The sequence below is a fragment of the Dermacentor silvarum genome, chromosome 1 (genome assembly GCF_013339745.2).
Source record: "Dermacentor silvarum isolate Dsil-2018 chromosome 1, BIME_Dsil_1.4, whole genome shotgun sequence".
Lineage (NCBI taxonomy): Eukaryota > Metazoa > Arthropoda > Arachnida > Ixodida > Ixodidae > Dermacentor > Dermacentor silvarum.
Window position 1 is genome coordinate 17,699,871 of NC_051154.1, and position 17,889 is coordinate 17,717,759.

Sequence of the window (17,889 nt, forward strand, 5' to 3'; positions counted from 1 at the left end):
GTGGTGTTCTGCTGGAAACCATTGGTTGCACACAGCAAACACTACTCTGGTTTACATACAATACAATACTAAACTAAGGTTGCATATCTTATCTGGCAAGGTGACAGACTAGAGCTAAATGATGGTGCAATAAGTGTTGCCAGTGACAAAAAATGAACAATTTTTTAGGCAAATTGAATAACTTTAGATTACATATACATCAAGAGCAGAATAAATGTATGACCATGCCTTCAACACTTCAATAACATATAAAATCTTCTAGGGAAAAACTTCAATACAGTCCCATGTACTACGTAACAATCATCCAGTTGGCCGAATTCTTGATGTGCCTTATTTCCCTCTTGTTAACTCACCTGACACGCTGTGCTCTAAACAAGTCTGATAATGATAACCTGTACATGAATATATGCTTGTCTACATTGTGAAGAACAGTACATAAACATTCCTAAGTACAGGACATAATCATTACTAAGCGATAAAGAAAGGAGAATAAGTGTTCCAGAGTACCTAAAAGTGTTCAGTATAGTTTATTATTTCAAAGAAAAGTTTTTATTTTTTAAATCTCCAAGTTTAGTAACTGCACTTCCCAATCTTGCTGGTCTTGTACTTCACAACTTCAACATACAAATATAATGAAGTTCTTCTCTCCAATTAAATATTATTTAACGCTTTTAGCCGAAAAGAAACGTGTTTTTTGTGTGTACAATGTGTACTTTGGGATGGTATATACGCCGCTGCAACCATGCATTGGCATTACATAAACATTGACAACAAACTCGAAGACAAAAAATACTAACCCACACAAGAGGTGTCCTTCTCACCAACTGATGCCGATTCTTGTATATCACCTGCAAAAACCACAAGGAACAAGATCTGCTCACAGCTGTACTAAAATATGCAAACATGCCCTGCAATTAGGCATGCTTTAGGATTGTTTAAATGCGGTGACAGAATGGGGACAAGCCCAAGTGAACACACAACACTAACTTCAACAAGGCTTTACGAGAAAGAGGTGCACATATTCATGCCTATATTTAAACCTTTGTTGATGTTAGCGCTTTTGAGTGCATGCGCTTTTCCCCGTTCTATCACTGCACTTAAAATATGCCAAGTATGCGTAACCAGCAAGGCTGAACCTCAATGCTTCCGACAGTCTGCCTATACTTCCTATTTTTGCTACCTGCCAGCCCGCTTCAATCAAGTACCACTGTCAAGCAATATCGATCTACACTGAACCCCCAACAAGTAATGAATGGTGCTTTGTTGTACTACCGGCATCAAATAACACATGAACAGCGCAGCGTGTGGCAGAAGCATAACTGAAGGTATAAAGTCCACCGTCTAGTCATCACCTTTCTGTAATTCAGGCATGCATACCTGACCGCATTGCGCCATGATGCTCCCCCTTTACTGCAATGTTTTCGTTTCTGTTCTGGTTCTCTTATTTGAAAGAGAGAAATGAAATATCAATGAAAACAGAAGCTAAAATGTCGCAGTATAGGGGGAGTATTATTGCACAGTGCAGCAAAACTATGTGCTATCAGCATTCAGTGAAACGTGAACAGCGGTGCGCGAGCTACAGTTTGGGTCATCATTACTGCCGGGGCCCCCAAAGTAATCTTTTTTCACTTTCAAATTAAACAAAAACGAAAATACTGCGGCATAAGGGGAGCATCATCGCGCAGTGTGGGCAAACTGGATGTGTGCGCCTGTCAATGGTTATGACTGGACGGTGCGCACTATGCCATCAGTTATGCTTCCACCATGCGCTCCACTGTTCGCGTTCCATTTGATGCCGGTAGTAGCCATGGGAAGCAAACAAAGGCCATAACATTTTGCAGATTTTCGTCTTTGGATTCAATTACTTCCCTTAAACTACATGACCATAAGCTCTTAGGACAAAATAGACACATTATAAGCCAGTGGCATAGCCAGAAGCTTATTTTGTAATGCAAGAGAGAAGAAAAAAACAGATGGGGAAATCTGGCAGCTAAGGCCATGCCTCCCTGTAATAATTGATCCTCTCCCTTTCTCGGCTCTGTCTTGTTTGTGCATGCCTGCATGTACTTGTTTGTAGCAAAGACCGCCTTCCTCCAGTTGGGTTGCTGCACTACGCATGATCCAAATCAAAGTGCTTTAAAACACACACATACAAAATAAGTGAGAGGGAAACTTAAGGCAAGATGGGCGAGTTGGTTTGAGCATTTTGGCATACTTAGAGTAGAAAAAAAAACCTAACACGAAGAAGACGGGACGTGCACTGAGCATAGGCAGATACAGGTTGTACTGGCCAACAACAGTGGCAGGAGCGCCATTTAAAAAAAAAATGTTAACTGCATGCTGTTAGTAAAGAGTTACAAAAATGAAGCTTCTTACTTTCACTGCAGCCTTGAAATTCTCCCCCAGATTCAGCAGAGGAGAGTCCTGGGAGATCAGTGCACAAAATAATATATTACCCACAATTTATTACTAACAGGAGAGCTGCCCTGTACCACTTGCACAATCATTACAATGAAAGCTTACCTAGTGGGAAATCGCTAGGAACAGGAACTGCTCCTTTTTGTTGTGTTTTAGCTGTTTGCGATGCCTGGGAGTCATCAGAGTCTGACCATGGCTGAGGTGGTTTTCTTGATCTCTTCCTTGGAACATCAGAGTCTGTGTTCAAGTCTGAGTCCCGTTCACTTCGGTTGAGTTTTCTCCTTGCCATGTCGTAGGTTTCTAAGATGCAAGAACACCCTTGTGAGTTCTTGAACTTTTACACAAAACTTCACAGCTAGCAACTGGTACATACCAAACAGCCCTTTTACAGACACCTCAAAGCGTTTCCAAGAAGCATCCGGCATTGCTGCTTTTTTTACCATTGTGACAACCTTGTCTCCTTTAATGTGCTCTGGTGGCCAGACACACCGATTCCCTTTTATCCATGTTGACGGTACCACTTCAACCTCATCAAGGGTCAAAAACTCAACAATAGCATATGCCATCTGGAAAAAAAAACTATGTTTAGACTATTTTTTTACAATCATGTATTTTAACGGTTGCATTCACGCAATAGCGGTAGCATTCAAAATGAACTAACCACGTAATACAGAAGCTGCTTGCAGCAACAATGTAATTAAAATCCCCTACACAGGGGCAATGTCTGGTTTCTAGGCAGTATGCAGCTGTGGCAACACTAAAAACTTGTTATCCAAAGGGAACATCACCATTTTTCGCAAGTTGCGCACATGCCATATTTTAGGATTAGATAAGGAAGACACAACACAGATGCAAAGTCTGGATGAACTGAATGGTACAGTGTACAAGTCCTCTTTAACTAGGAATTCCGGACCAATAATGCATGGTTCATTTGAAGTCTTCAAGTGGGCAATGTTTTTAGCCAGAACAATATGCCCATCTTGTAGAAAGCAGCAGTCTTTGTCACTTAGAGAAATAGTGAACTCCCTAAATGATAGCATCTTGTACTCGGGAGGACAGCATCCCGGCAGGAGCAAACCCTGTGTATGTTGACGGAGCAGTGCAGGCTTCTCATTCGATGGCTGAAGGATGTTTTCTTCAGACTGGGACTCGGCCAACCGGTTGTACAATTGCTGCAGTGGCTTGCCGTGTTTTCGGAGCTGTCGCTTGATTGTCTGCATATTATTCTCAAAGGGAAATGCACTAAAGGAATCCAAGTGCCCATACCTTTGAACATCGGCGAAAAGGTGTATTAGACAGTGCACATTGAAGGAAACATGCTGATCTCCATAAATATCACGAAAGTCTCTGACAAAGCCACGCAGGAGTTCCCCAGCAAACACAGCATGCTGGCGACACAGCTGCGGATTAGCTAGTACCGAGAGAGAGGTATGAAGGACGAGGAAGTGCTGGTACAGGCGGTCTGTCAAGCAAAATTTAAGAATAAGTGGGCCAGTGTAAAAAAGAAAAAGCCTGAATTCAACAGCCTTCCAGCGGTCTAATTCGTCAAGACCTCGCGGTTTGCGATGAAACTCGCGGGGAACAGAAGCTCGCACAAGGCTGCTCTTTTCATTGAAAATTTGACGGTGGAGTGGACCAAAGCGTACAGGTAGTGGTCCTGAAGTCCACAATGTCAGAAGCTTCTTAACTACACCTAGCAGCACAAGGTGCATGTAGTCCAGGGGTAAGTCATCCACACAGTCAATTGGTAAATCTTGGAGAATTGAATCCCCTTTGTGATGTTCGCTATCATGTTGTTCTCTGAAACTCATGTTTGTACGTAAGGGGCAGTCCATTTCAAGAAACACTACTTTTCCATTCATATATGTCCCCTCCACAGTACATTTTGGGCAGCCACTATAGCCACCATGCCCTTTAGTTGCCATTACAAAGGCTCGTGCTGGAGCATCACAAATGATGGCCTTCACACTTACTTGAGCAACACTGCCATCTACAACAACACCCTCTGAAATCAATTCTTGTAACTCTACAACGAATGGCCTAAGGAACTCCCTCGAGGATGCTGGCTTTGATGGCCCAGCAAAGGCGCCAACAAGAAATGGTGTTCCATCGCCACAGGCATGGGCAATGCACTGAATAGGCCACAACTGCATTCTTGAACTTTTAGATAACGGAAGACCGTCTATATTGAACGAGAGGGGGATCATAGAAGGTGGGTGTTCGACATGACGCAGTATACGCAGCAGCCCAGCTTTAAGCCCGAAATGGCAATATTCACCGGGCTCTAACGGTGTTGACCCGCACAGCTCTTGCGCTTGGCGCGGCGTACGGAGAAGTGTACGTCCATCTTCGGGTAGTTCTGCTAAAGTGGGATGGCTTCGTAACAACTTCAGTAAATCCGAAACTGCCCTTCTTTTGATATTGTGGCGAACCGCCCACATTCGCAATTTTTCTCGAAAGTTGCCTTCCGTGTCAACACTGTCTGTCTCCTCCTCGACAACAGTCTTTGTGAAAAGAGGGCTGCTTTGAACAACTGCACAGGAAGCAGCTTCAGCATGTGTTCCCAGTGAGCTTGCATGGAAATCGGCACGCCGATACTCGCCACAGTCCACTGCATCGCAAATGGCAGCGTCAGTTTCACTCGGAACATCGCGGGAAACTCCGGCTACAGGCTTTGGCGGTTGCTCTTGTGGACGTTCATCCTCCAGCGGGTGCTCGCTTGCGCACTCAAGAAGCGCCAAAGATTTCTTCGTCTCTCGAGACGCCTTTTCAGAGACGTACAGTCCTACAGGACGCGACATTGACATAAACACTTCGCGTCGAAAGGCGGCACGAGACAGCGCGAGACACAAGACAAATCGAAACTATAGAGCGCTTCCTAACACGCCTAATGGCGGCATGTCCCATTTTTAAGGAAAATAGAGCCTTAATCGGATGAAGGTGACAAATGAATACTCACATCTTTGCAGGAGAGCTATCCGCACGCCACGGAACGGCACCACACACACCTGTTACGACACCAACGTATACACAGCGGCAAAAATACAACAGGTACAAAGCTGCACATAAAAGCACGCGTGCCGTCTCGACGAGATCAACGCGAGACTGTGAAGAGAGCGAGGCGCTCATCGAGGGGAGAGGGGTACGTAGGTGGCAAGGCGCTAGCCGGATAGTCACCCTCCTCGCCGCTCACCCTCTAGTTCGCTCTTTGTAATCGCGGCGTTGCTTGCAGTGAGCAGCACCGCGCATGTCATGACGCCAGCGGAAGCAAAAAAAGAACAAAGAAAACGAAAGGCGACGCTGGCGCGCTCGGGTTTCGGATTTGGCGTGAGCGCAACCATCTGACTGCGCTCCACCAACTTCGAGGCGCGGGCATCCTCGCCTCGCCGGCTGGCTGGCTCGGCAAAATGTGGCTATCGTATAGTTTTATTCAGCGGGCTTGGAGGCAGGAGGCTGCACGCCCTCCGCAGTTGTTCATTACATAATATGGCCAAAGCATGATAAATATCGGTATCCGCGTAACGTTCATTAGCTGGTGATTTGGGTTCATATTTGTTTCATTTTCGCTCAGGACACATCGAGAGGAAACTTTAGTTGGTGAATAATTATTGGTACTAATTTAATTGTTGTCTTAATTCTTTGCCCATAGAAATCCACTTAATAGTTACGCGCCTGGCCCAAATACATGCGATGTTGGCAATATATGTTCACAGCATACATCCTCGTTGAAATTGCAATGAAAAATAGTCGATCGTATACGTACGTTATTTGTAGAAAAGATTCCTACATTCAAAGGACGACCAAGGGATAGCACACACAGGACGTTTAACGGATCCAGAGTGGGACATCCGGAGGACCTCCACAGGAACAAAATAAATGGAACTTTCTTTAATGCCAAAAAAGGATGTCCCATGTACGTCCGCTGAATGACCAGTGTGGGCCCAGGACGTTCGGATCTAAACTGGATATCCGACGGATATTTGTGGTCCAATGGGAAGAACAGGATTAGTGTGTTTTGCTCTTTGTTCTTTATTCGGCAAATATTTTGAAGCAGTGGCTTGTCAGTTTCTGACTCAGTGAAGTTCCTCGGTGCGGCCACTATCTGACTATTTTCTGCCTAATCGCTCGCGGGTGTGCTCAGTTCCGATAGATTTGTTCTTGCTGCGCACAATGCTTGAAACGTAGCTGTTTTGTACATTCTAATACCTTGTAGCAAATATATATATATATATATATATATATATATATATATATATATATTACAGCTAGTAACTCCCTTACTCTTGTGGACCGTCACGAAATATTCAGCTTCGACCATTCGTGCGCCATAGGTGTAGTCCGTCATTTATTATGCGTATACAGTGCGCATATATTCAAGTGTGCGCCAATTCACTTATTCCTGATACGTGGGCGAGTTTCTCGAATGTTATCGATGGTTCTATCCGCTGTCTGCTGTCACCGAACCTTGTGTAATCTGATTGCATGCATGTGCGACGCAAATTGTGGAGTACTTTCTGGAAAACACGCCGGCACCAGCGATTACTCTGGAACCTTCGATGACTCATGTATAAAACATATAAAAGCCGACGCGCTTGACCCGCTGATCAGATTTTCGACGACCGCCGACTGTGTTCGCCGCTATCGTTGTGCTTCGAGTGTCACGTGTTTTGTGGGCACAAGACCCCCCCCCCCCCCAAAAAAAAAAAAAGTTAGTTTCGGAATTCACAGTTTTGCTACTGTGTTATTGACCGTCACTACCACGTGACATCTGGTGGAGGTGCTAGTGCGTTCATGTACCCAACGCCCCCGCAAAGCCGTGATCAAAGCCCGAGCCCAGAAGACAACACTGACGTGGCCAAGGATGAGCGAGCTAGCCGCAGGCTGCAAGGACTCTCCAGAGCAAGGAACTTTTACCTGAGCCGACCAGGAAAATCGTTGGTATGTCAAATGCCACGATGACGGACGCAGCATCCCCTGCATCCATCATACTGAAGCAGCCTAGGGAGCCACCTATCTTCCGTGGAGCTTCGTCGGACGTCCCGGAAACTTGGCCCGAGACATTCGAAAATATATCAGCCTTCAATAACTGGACCTCTGAGGATAAGCTGCGCCACGTGTTCTTCGCCTTGGAAGATGCCGCGAGTACTTGGTTCGAGAACCGGGAGTCCACTCTTACAACGTGGGACCTGTTCCGTAGTAACTTCCTTAGGGCCTTCACGAGAGTTGTCTGAAAAGAAAGAGCCGAAGTTCTCCTGGAACCCAGAGCGCAGCTACCTAACGAGAACGTTGCTATCTTTACCGAAGGAATGAGCTGTCTATGCCGCCACGCCGATCCGGAAATGTCGGAGGAGAAGAAAGTTCGCCTGCCCATGCGCGTGGTGTGAAGCAAGAACTTTTCGCCGGAATGATACGAAGCCCGCCGAAGACCGTCGAAGAGTTTCTTTGCGAGGCCACCAGCATCGAGAAAACACTCGAAATGCGGAACAGGCACTTCAACCGCCGCATGCTCGAACTACGCCGAAGTTCAACCACTGGGCACCGACGACCTGCGCGAGACCATCAGAGCGGTCATGCGAGAGGAGCTTCAGAGGATTTTCCCAAGATCTCAGCCTCAGGTTGCCTAGATCGCTGACGTCGTGAGAGAAGAAATTCAGCGGTCATTGGGAGTTCCCAAAGGGCAGCCGGAATCGCCACAGGCCTAGCCTGAAGCAATGACCTGCGCCGCCGTCACCTGCCGTCAATGTACGCCTCCCGCCCGCGCCAGGGCCCCGTAACGCCGCAGTTCCGTCATCCACCGCCGCCGCCACCAGCTCGCCCACCCGTCGCCCAGCGCAACTACCGAAGACAGACGTCTGGCGCGCCCTGACCACCACCCCCGGTCGCAACACTCCATTTGCTAGTAGGTACAGCGTTTGACCGCTGGCGCCACGCTGCGCCGCTCGCGCGTACCGCGTTTCTAGGTGGTTCCGTTCACCGAGGGCGCTCGAACGCAATAATCATATGGTTTGCACGAATGCTACCCTTGGAAGCGTGGCTTCTTTATTCTATGGCGTGGCTGTATGGCTGAGTGGTTACGGCGCTCGCTTCGGGATCTTGCGTACGCGGGTTCGAAAACCGCTCTAGCTACATTTTTTTTCTTAATATCACGCTTTCCCTTTTTTTTTCTCTCTCTCTGTTTGCCAGCGCGGTCGCTTGAACCCCGGCGCCACGGCGGCAGCCGTGGTGCCGGGCGCCGACGCGAAGCGGCGGTCGTTGGGGCGTTGCGGAGCGCAGCGTAGCAACACCCCAAATAAAACAATACTGCTCCAGTCAGGTAGACTGCTCCCTCCCTGATAGTGAGATTATATTTGGATCATCAAAACAGTGATGCGTTTATAATACCACCGATCCCAACAGCAGGCTAAGTCACCACCAGCCCAGCGTTTTCTCCGTCAACGCCTCCTCCGTTCCAACGGCGGCGGCTCGAAACATGGTACGCGCGAGCGGCGCAGCGTGGCGCCAGCGGTCAAACGCTGTACCTACTAGCAAATGGAAATACCACCCGGTCTACTACCAATGCGGAGAAGCGGACCACGTCTACCGCCGGTGCCCATACCGCGAAATGGGACCACGAGGATTCGGCGTTAACGCGCTGCGACCCCAGCTTGGCGAAAGACCTCGCGACATCGCCGACTACCTCGCCGCCTGGAGCCCTCGACGACCATCCCGTTCGCCGTCACCAGGCCGCTACCGGTCGCCGCAGCGCCGACCATACACTGGCGCAGCCCGTGCTCGGTCAGCAAGCCCATATCTGGAAAACTAAAATCAGCAACCGATAGAGGTGCGGTTGCTGTGCGGCGAAATACCGAAGATTCTCCGCCTACGACGACGACGCTTCATTGTCTATCTTGAAGACGTAACAACGACACGCCGCCATCCCGACGAAAACTGGCAGACAAGAATACGCCGACGAAAGAAGACTTGACGACGCGACGTACCAGCCACAAATGAACGCGACGCAGCCGTGATCCGACGCCAAGACCTAACTGCAACGCCAGACAAAGAACCACCGACTTCGACGTGCTCCTCGACGGCCACGCAGTCACTGCTTTAGTAGACACAGGAGCCGATTACTCCGTCATGAGTGGACCATTAGCTGCCCAGTTGAAGAAAGTTAGGACGGCATGGGAAGGCCCCCGAATCCGGACCGCTGGAGTACGCCTTATAACACCGACTGGAATCTGCCCGGCCAGAATTACCGTTCATGACCGCACCTATACCCTGTGACGTTCGTTATCATCCAACAGTGTTCACGAGGCGTCATTCTCGACATAGACTTCTGAACCAACACGGCGCAATCATCGACTTGAAGTCGAAGTCGGTAACGCTGTCCGAAGATCAAGCGATATCGCCGAAGTGCTCTCGTAGTTACCACGCCTTGAGTGTGCTCGAAGATCAAGTGAGCGTCCCGCCTCACTACAATATTGTCATTTCCGTCGGCATCGAAACACCCGCAGACGTAGAAGGTGTCATCGAGGGCGGTCAACATTTACTGCTCGATCGTGAAATTTGCGTCGCAAGAGGGATCGCTCGACTGCACGTCAACAAAGGCGCGACGATCGCATACATCGAGGAAATTGTGGAAACCAGCAATGTGTTTGTCCTCTCGGATTCTGCCGCATCTGCCCCGACGACCATAGTTCCCGAACCAAACTTCGACATAAATCTAAGTCTTCCCATGAGTAAGCAACAGCTCAGAAGTCTTCTCCGACGATACAAAGACTGCTTTTCGACGTCATCAAGGATTCGACAAACACCACTTGCAAAGCATAACATAATAACCGAAGAGTAAGCTCGACCACTCCGCCAGCGCCCTTAACGAGTTTCGACGCGAGAACGTGAAGCTATAAGGCAACAAGTCGACGAAATGCTGCGCGACGACATCATCTAGCCATCGAAAAGCCCGTGGGCAACGCCTGTAGTCTTGGTGAAGAAAAAGGACGGAACCCTACGTTTCTGCATCGATTATCGTCCACTGAACAAGATCACGAAGAAGGACGTATACCCCCTCCCACGGATAGACGACGCATTGGATCGTCTCTGCAACGCCAAATACTTCTCGTCGATGGACCTCAAGACTGACTACTGGCAAATAGAAGTCGACGAGAGGAATCGCGAAATGACCGCCTTTATCACGACAGACAGCCTCTTTGAGTTCAAGGTCATGCCATTCGGACTGGGCTCGGCGCCTGCAACGTTCCAACATGTGATGGACGCGGTGTTAGCAGGATTGAAGTGGCAGGACTGTCTTGTTTACTTGGATGACTTCGTACGTCCTCGCTGGAAATATCACCTTAGGCGGCTTACGACGGTACTAGAAGCCATCAAGTCATCAGGGCTCACACTGAAGCCGGAAAAGTGCCGCTTCGCTTACGATGAGCTTCTGTTCCTGGACCACGTCATCCGCAAATCTGGAGTCCGCCCCGACCCGCAGAACACAGCTGCCATCGCAAAATTCCAGCAGCCCATCAATAAGAAGACAATGCGTCGATTCCTTGGCACGTGTACCTACTACAGGCGCTTTGTCAAGGACTTTTCACGCAGCGTTGAACCGCTGACACATCTAACTAAACGCGATGTCGAGTTCAAGTGGGAAACGGCGCAAGCCGACGCATTTCAAGAATTCAAACGACGCGTGCAGTCGCTTCCGGCACTTGCGCACTTCGACGAAGACGCCGATACAGAAATCCACACTGACGCCAGAAGCCTAGGCTTCGGTGCCATCCTAGTCCAGATGAAAGACGGACTTGAACGGGTGATAGCTAACGCTAGCCGGTCGCTAGCCTTGCCATCATTTTGGCTACAGCAAACTTCCGCCCGTACCTATATGGCAGGCCATTCAAAGCCGTCAGCGACAATCACGCGTTGTGTTGGCTAGCGAGTTAAAGGACCCTTCAGGACGCCTGGTGCGGTAGAGCCTCAGACTGCAAGAATATGACATCACTGTAATCTACAAGCCCGGACGAAAACACTCTGATGCCGACTGCCTGTCTCGCGCTCCCGTGGACCCGCCGCCCCAAGATGACCAAGAGAGGACGCCTTTTTATGAACAATAAGTCCAGACGACTTTGCCGAGCAGCAGCGAGCGGACCCGGAGCTAAGAAGCCTTGCTGAGCCCTTGTAAGTCCAGACCACGGAGTAAGATAGACAGGAGCGCCGACTCCGCCGCCGCGCAACGCATTCGCTCGGGACAAAACGTGCAACGCAAATTATACATCTCGTAGCGCCATCTGTCGAGGCGCGTGGAAAACACTCATCAGCTTGCTTCCATGTGCGCATGCGCTGAGTGGCGGAGACCGGCGGCGACGGCGGCGCAGAACGGGCAGCGCGGCACCCGCTGAGCGTGTCGTCTGCTGCAAACGTGGACCGTCGGCCGTCTCAATTTGACAGCAATCAAACACAAAAAATATATGCGCACAAATAATAAAGCGCAAGTAAACACGCGGTAGCGCTTTTATGCACGCATACGAAACATTTTTAGATGTCTTTAGAGGGAACAGACGATAAATGATGCTGTACAAAAAGACACAACACAGACGTACTTGTTTTTCACTCCTCTACGTCTGCACGGAAGCGAAGGTGGGAAATTTTCGTCTTCCTCGCTTTGTTTACCATGTCTGCAGTATGTTTATTCATGCCTGACGAAACAAGGTATCTTGATACTTGTGCGTGAAGAGACTGAGCAACAGGACAGTGTTTTGTTCCCGGCTGTAAATCTGGGTACGGCAAAGGACGCGAGAAGTTTTCGCTCTTCGCTTCGCCATCTGATCTTCAACTACTCCACCAGTGGCGTCAAAAATGCCTCAAATAAGCGAGCGCTTAAAGCAATGGACAAAATATGTGTGCGACACTTCGAGAAGCAGCTTATTTTTGATAGTTACTTCAGCAAAGACAAAGGTGATGTCCTACTAGATCTAAAGAAAGTGCCTCGACTTCGAAGCGGAGCAGTTCCTTCAATTTTTTAGGGAAGCCTGGCGTAGCTCAATGATGCTGAATGCCAGGAGGAACCAGAAGACGCCAATGCGGAAGGACGGGAGGAGCTCAATTTAAATTTCTCTTCAACTACACACAGTGCAGGTGCCTTTCCTTGCCCATACACATGCCGTAATGTAGAGAGAGAGAGAAAGGTAAAGAAAGACAAGGAGGTTAGCCAGTGTAAATGCCGGCTGGCTACCCTGTAAATTCTCAGCCTCGCCTTCGAGATGATTCCCCTAGTTATGCAGACACATAGTCAGAGCTTCTGTTGTGAAATAATGAGCAGGAAACACTGGCAGGAATTCCCAATTATTATGTTTAATGAGAATGTGGGGATTCTGCTCACAAGAGAACCGGGCGACACGAAAAACACCGCGAGAAGCAAAGAAGCAAGCGAAGCATCTCAGCACTTGATGCGTGCTCAGATAAAGAAGAGTGATAAACGTCAGCTTTTGCGTAAAAACTTATTTTCGCTGTCGTCTTTCATTGCTTGAGACCACCCGAACTGCCGTTATATCGCCTTACCATTTGCTATAGTTTTTCTCTCTATCTTTGTTTATTTTCTGTTCCTGTGCCTTGTAAAGTTTCATGTAGGCCACCTGACAAATGCCCTGCATTTGGCCTGTATAAAATAAATTAAATAACATGATACATGACTTGTTTCTCCTGCTAACGTCACTCCGTGAACCGCAAGAGCTATGCGTACTACAGGCGTCAGGGCGTGCGCGGAGCAGACGACAAAACGGATAGGCAAGCAGGCGCCGCGAGAGAGCCCCCGCGCCTTTGCTCCTCTCCGCTGCAGAGTTTTTCTTAAGTCGTAGCGCCGTCTGGCGAACACGCTGTGAAGCAGGAGCCGGCGTTGCAGAATGTGTCCCTTCCAGACGAGCGGAGTCGGCGCTCCTGTCTTATCTTACTCCGTGGTCCAGACCGACATTGTCCCAAGGGCGCGGATTGACTTAGGCGCGGATTGTCTTCGTTTTTCTTGCGGTCACAAATACATCAGGATTTAAAAGAACACATATGGCTTGATTTTCCTAGCCAAAAGGGCATTTAGGTGGTCCCACATTATCTCTGCAAATTTTTCTAGCTCTTGGCCCTAGTGAAAGAAGAGCTAAATTCAGCGGCACGCGTTTGGTCGCATGATGTCGACACGGTAATGACAATTACGTGACCTTTAAAGATGTCAAATACTACGCATCCACCCGTTGATCTACTTGAAATCTCCATGTAGGGTTGATTTGACCGGACGTCGTGAGGAACGGGTTTTGCGCTCTGATTCGCATGAACGAGTCCGACGCGATTTTACAGTCGATCTGTCATATTATTCACCTGTTGCCTTGTAAATCTCGCCATAAAATTTATTGCAACAGGTTTGGTAGATACTTTACTGATACTCTTGCGAACGTCCACCAATCGATCATATTCAGTGAAACTGCAGAACCCACGTTTCTAGGACTCGTTAAAATCGGTTGTGTAAAGAATGAAAAAGAAACTATGCATTTTGGTGAAGCCTGTGTGGACAACCGTGCTGTAAAGCACAATGTGAAGACAACCGACGTGAAGGCAACCGTTGCTTCATCATGGTCACAGAGTCCACGCGTCGTACAGCGGCCGCTATACTTTTGAATAATAAAGTGCATTCTAGAAGGCCATCCTTACCTAACTTTGAAGTCGCTAAAATATCGCTAATTGTTTTGTCATGTAGCTAAAAAACGTTGCCGGCCGCTAAATAGAAAAATTTTGTTGCTAAACACACAAGAAAGTCGCTAAATCTAGCGCAAAAATCGCTAAAATGGCCACACTGCCGGTAGCAGCCTGCACTGTGCGCTAGGGGGAAGTAACTTGGCTTCTACATATGTATATACCGGGCTGGTTGGAAAAATGTTTGCTGTTGGAGATTAGTGCAGCGATGCTCTTTCACGCCACGTTAATTCAGCGATTGCTGAAATAGGTGTTTCAAAGTCCCTTTAACATATTAAGTGGTTGTAGTATTACTATGCTGGCAAACGACTGTTGAAACACTCAAAGCGCGGTTTACTTCAATCTTGCTCGAGGGAGTCGCTAATCATGTCAGTTCTAGTTCGCGTGTGCTGCAACACTCAACGATCTTCGGTTCGCAATACAGTCGTTGTGCTGGTTAGCAAGCTTAAAGGACCCTTCAGGCGCGGTGGAGCATCAGACTGCAAGAATATGACATCACTGTAATCTACAAGCCCGGACGAAAACACTCTGATGCCGACTGCCTGTCTCGCACTCCCGTGGACCCGCCGCCCCAAGATGATCAAGACGAGGACGCCTTTTTAGGAAGAATAAGTGCAGACGACTTTGCCGAGCAGCAGCGAGCGGACCCGGAGCTAAGAAGCCTTGCTGAGTGCTTGCAAGGCCAAACCGACTTTGTCCCGAAGGTATTTAGGGGCGGATTGTCTTCGTTTTTCTTGCGAAACGACCTCCTGGTGAAGAAGTTTTCGCCAGCCCACGCGAACTATCTTCTCGTTGTGCCCGCAGCACTCCGTTCGGAAGTCCTGCACGCCCTGCACGATGATAAGACAGCCAGGCACCTCGGGTTTTCCCGTACACTCGCAAGAATACAAGAGAAGTACTATTGGCCGCTCCTGACCGCCAACGTCGCCCGTTACGTCAAGACGTGTCGAGACTGCCAGAGACGCAAGACACCACCGACAAGGCCGGCGGGATTACTACAACCGATCGAGCCTCCTTGCCTACCGTTTCAGAAGATTGGGATGGATTTGTTGGGGCCCTTTCCGACATCAGCATCTGGAAACAAGTGGATCGTCGTGGCCACCGACTACCTAACTCACTAAGCCGAAACGAAAGCCCTGCCCAAAGGTAGTGCAGCAGAAGTAGCTATACTTTTCGTCCAGAACATCCTGCTGCGACATGGTGCCCCAGAAGTCCTCATCACCGACAGAAGAACGGCCTTCACTGCAGAGCTTACCCAAGCTATTTTGCAATACAGCCGGACGAGCTACAGGAGGACAACTGCCTCCCGCAGATCAATGGTCTTACGGAGCGGCTGAACAAGACCCTCGCCGACATGCTTGTAATGTACGTCGACGTCGAGCACAAGACATAGGATGCCGTCCTGCCGTACGTAACCTTTGCTTACAACACGGCGGTGCAAGAAACAACGCAGATCACGCCCTTCGAGCTGGTTTACGGCAGGAACTCCACGACGACTCTCGACGCCATGCTGCTGCACGTCAGCGACGAAGAGAATCTCGACATAGAGAAAGAAATTGAAGAAGAGGGGACACTCCCATAGAGCCCAGCGGCCGAATTGACTGCAGCGCGCCAAGCGGTCGGCATAAATCACTTTCGGTTTCGGTTTTGGGCGCGCGCATTTTGAACGCAAGCTAGCACGCCGGCTGCGCCCCCCCCCCCCCCTTTTTTTTTTTTTTGCTCTTCGCGCGGAATCGGTTTATTATTTGGTAAAAATTATTGCGAACGATCTCGTCAAGTCCCATCGAATCTGTGCCACGTGCAATTTCACAAAGTAGACGCAAGACCTTTTGTTAAATGTGGAAACATTTCTTTTGCTCTTTATAAAAGCTCGTTCCGCGCTTTGTGCGTTCATCCAACGTTGTGACGTTGGATGAACGCACAACGTTCATCAACGTTGTGGGCTCTCGGCGTATTCTTGCGTTCCTTCTGCATTGGGACAAGACACCACTGCACTATTGGACTACGGCAAGGTGAGAAATCTTGTTTCACAGTCTACGACGCAATTAGGCTTACGGCAAGAGACCGAGACTTAAGACGCAGTTAGCGAAAAACAGCTCGGCCATCCTGGCGCAGTTAATTTGAGTTAATGAATCGTGCTGGGACATGTTTCCGAAGCTTCCTAGGGGATTATTGTAACTTATTTCGGTTTTTGAAGGCACACTGGCCGCACAGGGCGCCGTGTCGCAGTTAGCGAGAACTAACTCGGCCGTAGTGCGTAGTCTAGTGCATCTTGCTAGGAGAAGTTTGTGCCGCTTTCTCCGACGCCAGACATTACTGAAAAGTAATTTCGTTACTTTCTGGGGTACTTTTGAGGCACGCTGGCCGCACAGCGCGCTGTGACGCAGTTAGCGATAAACAGCTCGGCCGTGGTGATAAAGTTAGTTTGGCGTGTAATGAATCTTAGAGGGACAGGTTTGTGACGTTTTTTGTGACCCCGCAACAACATATACCTTCTTTCGGTACTCACGCCTGTCGAAAACGCGATGGGCGATTGCCAAGAGTGATAACATGGGAGTGTGTTGCTGGCGCCGGATTAACGCGCAAAAGCCGAGGAACATATCAGAAACTTGTCATTCGAAAATTCCGTCTTCTAAAGGACTGAAAACAGGCTTTGCACCCACGCATTTGTCTTGACTGCGAATAGAAGGTATTCTGCGAACGTCTAGCATGGTCCGGCTGGGAGCCTCTGTTGCGTCCATCTCTGTGTATGTAGCGTACCGTCGCGTCACCCGTGGCCAAGTCGCCCGTGTATTTGTGCTGCCAAAGTGCAGGAAATCATGTCCGGAAATGGGGGAACGCTTGGAAATCAGATGTTTTCATATTTTATGGTATTGTTTGGGATGAGTCGGGTATTTTCTACGCCATGTATGTAAAAGCGAATTGCTTTTGTTTGTAATGCCGCCCATTCACCGCTATCGCACGTTTCGCCTCTACACGGAGTATTCCTATATCTAAATACCAAAATGACATATGCTTGTAACATGCTGTTACGTGCTTGTAAATGTAACATGCTTGTAATTTACTTTCTTTCAGCTGGTGCCGTCCGGTGGAGCTTCATACGGGAATTACTGCTTACCTGGGGTCACAACGTTGGATGAACGCACAAAGCGCGGAACGAGCTTTTATATAGAGCAAAATAAATATTTCCACATTTCACAAAAGGTCTTGCGTCTACTTTGTGAAATTGCACGTGGCACAGATTCGATGGGACTTGACGAGATCGTTTCGCAATAATTTTTACCAAATAATAAACCGATTCCGCCCGAAGAGCATAAAAAAAGGGGGGGGGGGGGGGGGGGGAGCAGCCGGCGTGCTAGCTTGCGTTCAAAATGCGCGCGCCCAAAACCGAAACCGGATGTGATTTATGCCGACCGCTTGGCGCGCTGCAGTCAATTCGGCCGCTGGGCTCTATGGGAGTATCCGCTCTTGTTGAATTCCTTTCTCTATGCCCGACAGCTCGCCCACCTGCGCATCATGAACCAGCAGTGGACCGACAGCCGACACAACAATCTTCGACGACGCTACGTTGAGTACCAGCCCGGCGACCGTTTTGGGGTCTGGTTAGGGCACAGGGTAAGCCCTTCCCATGCATTTTTGACCATGTTGAGGAACCGTTTTCTCAGCAACTAAAAGAGGTATCCGCCGACAAGATCATCCGACGTATTGGCGCACTGGACTATAAGGTCGTGCTAGACGGCATTTCGCAATCACAGC

At 48.8% G+C, this 17,889-nt stretch overlaps 1 protein-coding gene across 1 annotated transcript; it reads right to left on the reverse strand.

Moving 5' to 3' along the window:
• Window positions 1-792: 792 nt before the first annotated feature.
• On the reverse strand, window positions 793-5,219 carry LOC119455992 (uncharacterized). Its single transcript, XM_037717579.1, has 4 exons — window positions 4,386-5,219; window positions 2,792-2,984; window positions 2,524-2,718; window positions 793-848 (listed from the first exon to the last, which is right to left on the reverse strand). The coding sequence occupies exons 1-4, from the start codon at window positions 5,217-5,219 to the stop codon at window positions 793-795; spliced, it is 1,278 nt and encodes a 425-aa protein (XP_037573507.1).
• Between the last annotated feature and the right edge of the window lie 12,670 nt (window positions 5,220-17,889).

Coding starts and splice junctions, on each gene's coding strand:
- LOC119455992 (XM_037717579.1), bottom strand. CDS start 5,219: ATGTCGCGTCCTGTAGGACTGTACGTCTCTGAAAAGGCGTCTCGAGAG. Junction 2,719..2,791: donor GTCTGTAAAAGGGCTGTTTG/GTATGTACCAGT, acceptor CTTGCATCTTAG/AAACCTACGACATGGCAAGG. Junction 849..2,523: donor TCCTAGCGATTTCCCACTAG/GTAAGCTTTCAT, acceptor TGGTTTTTGCAG/GTGATATACAAGAATCGGCA.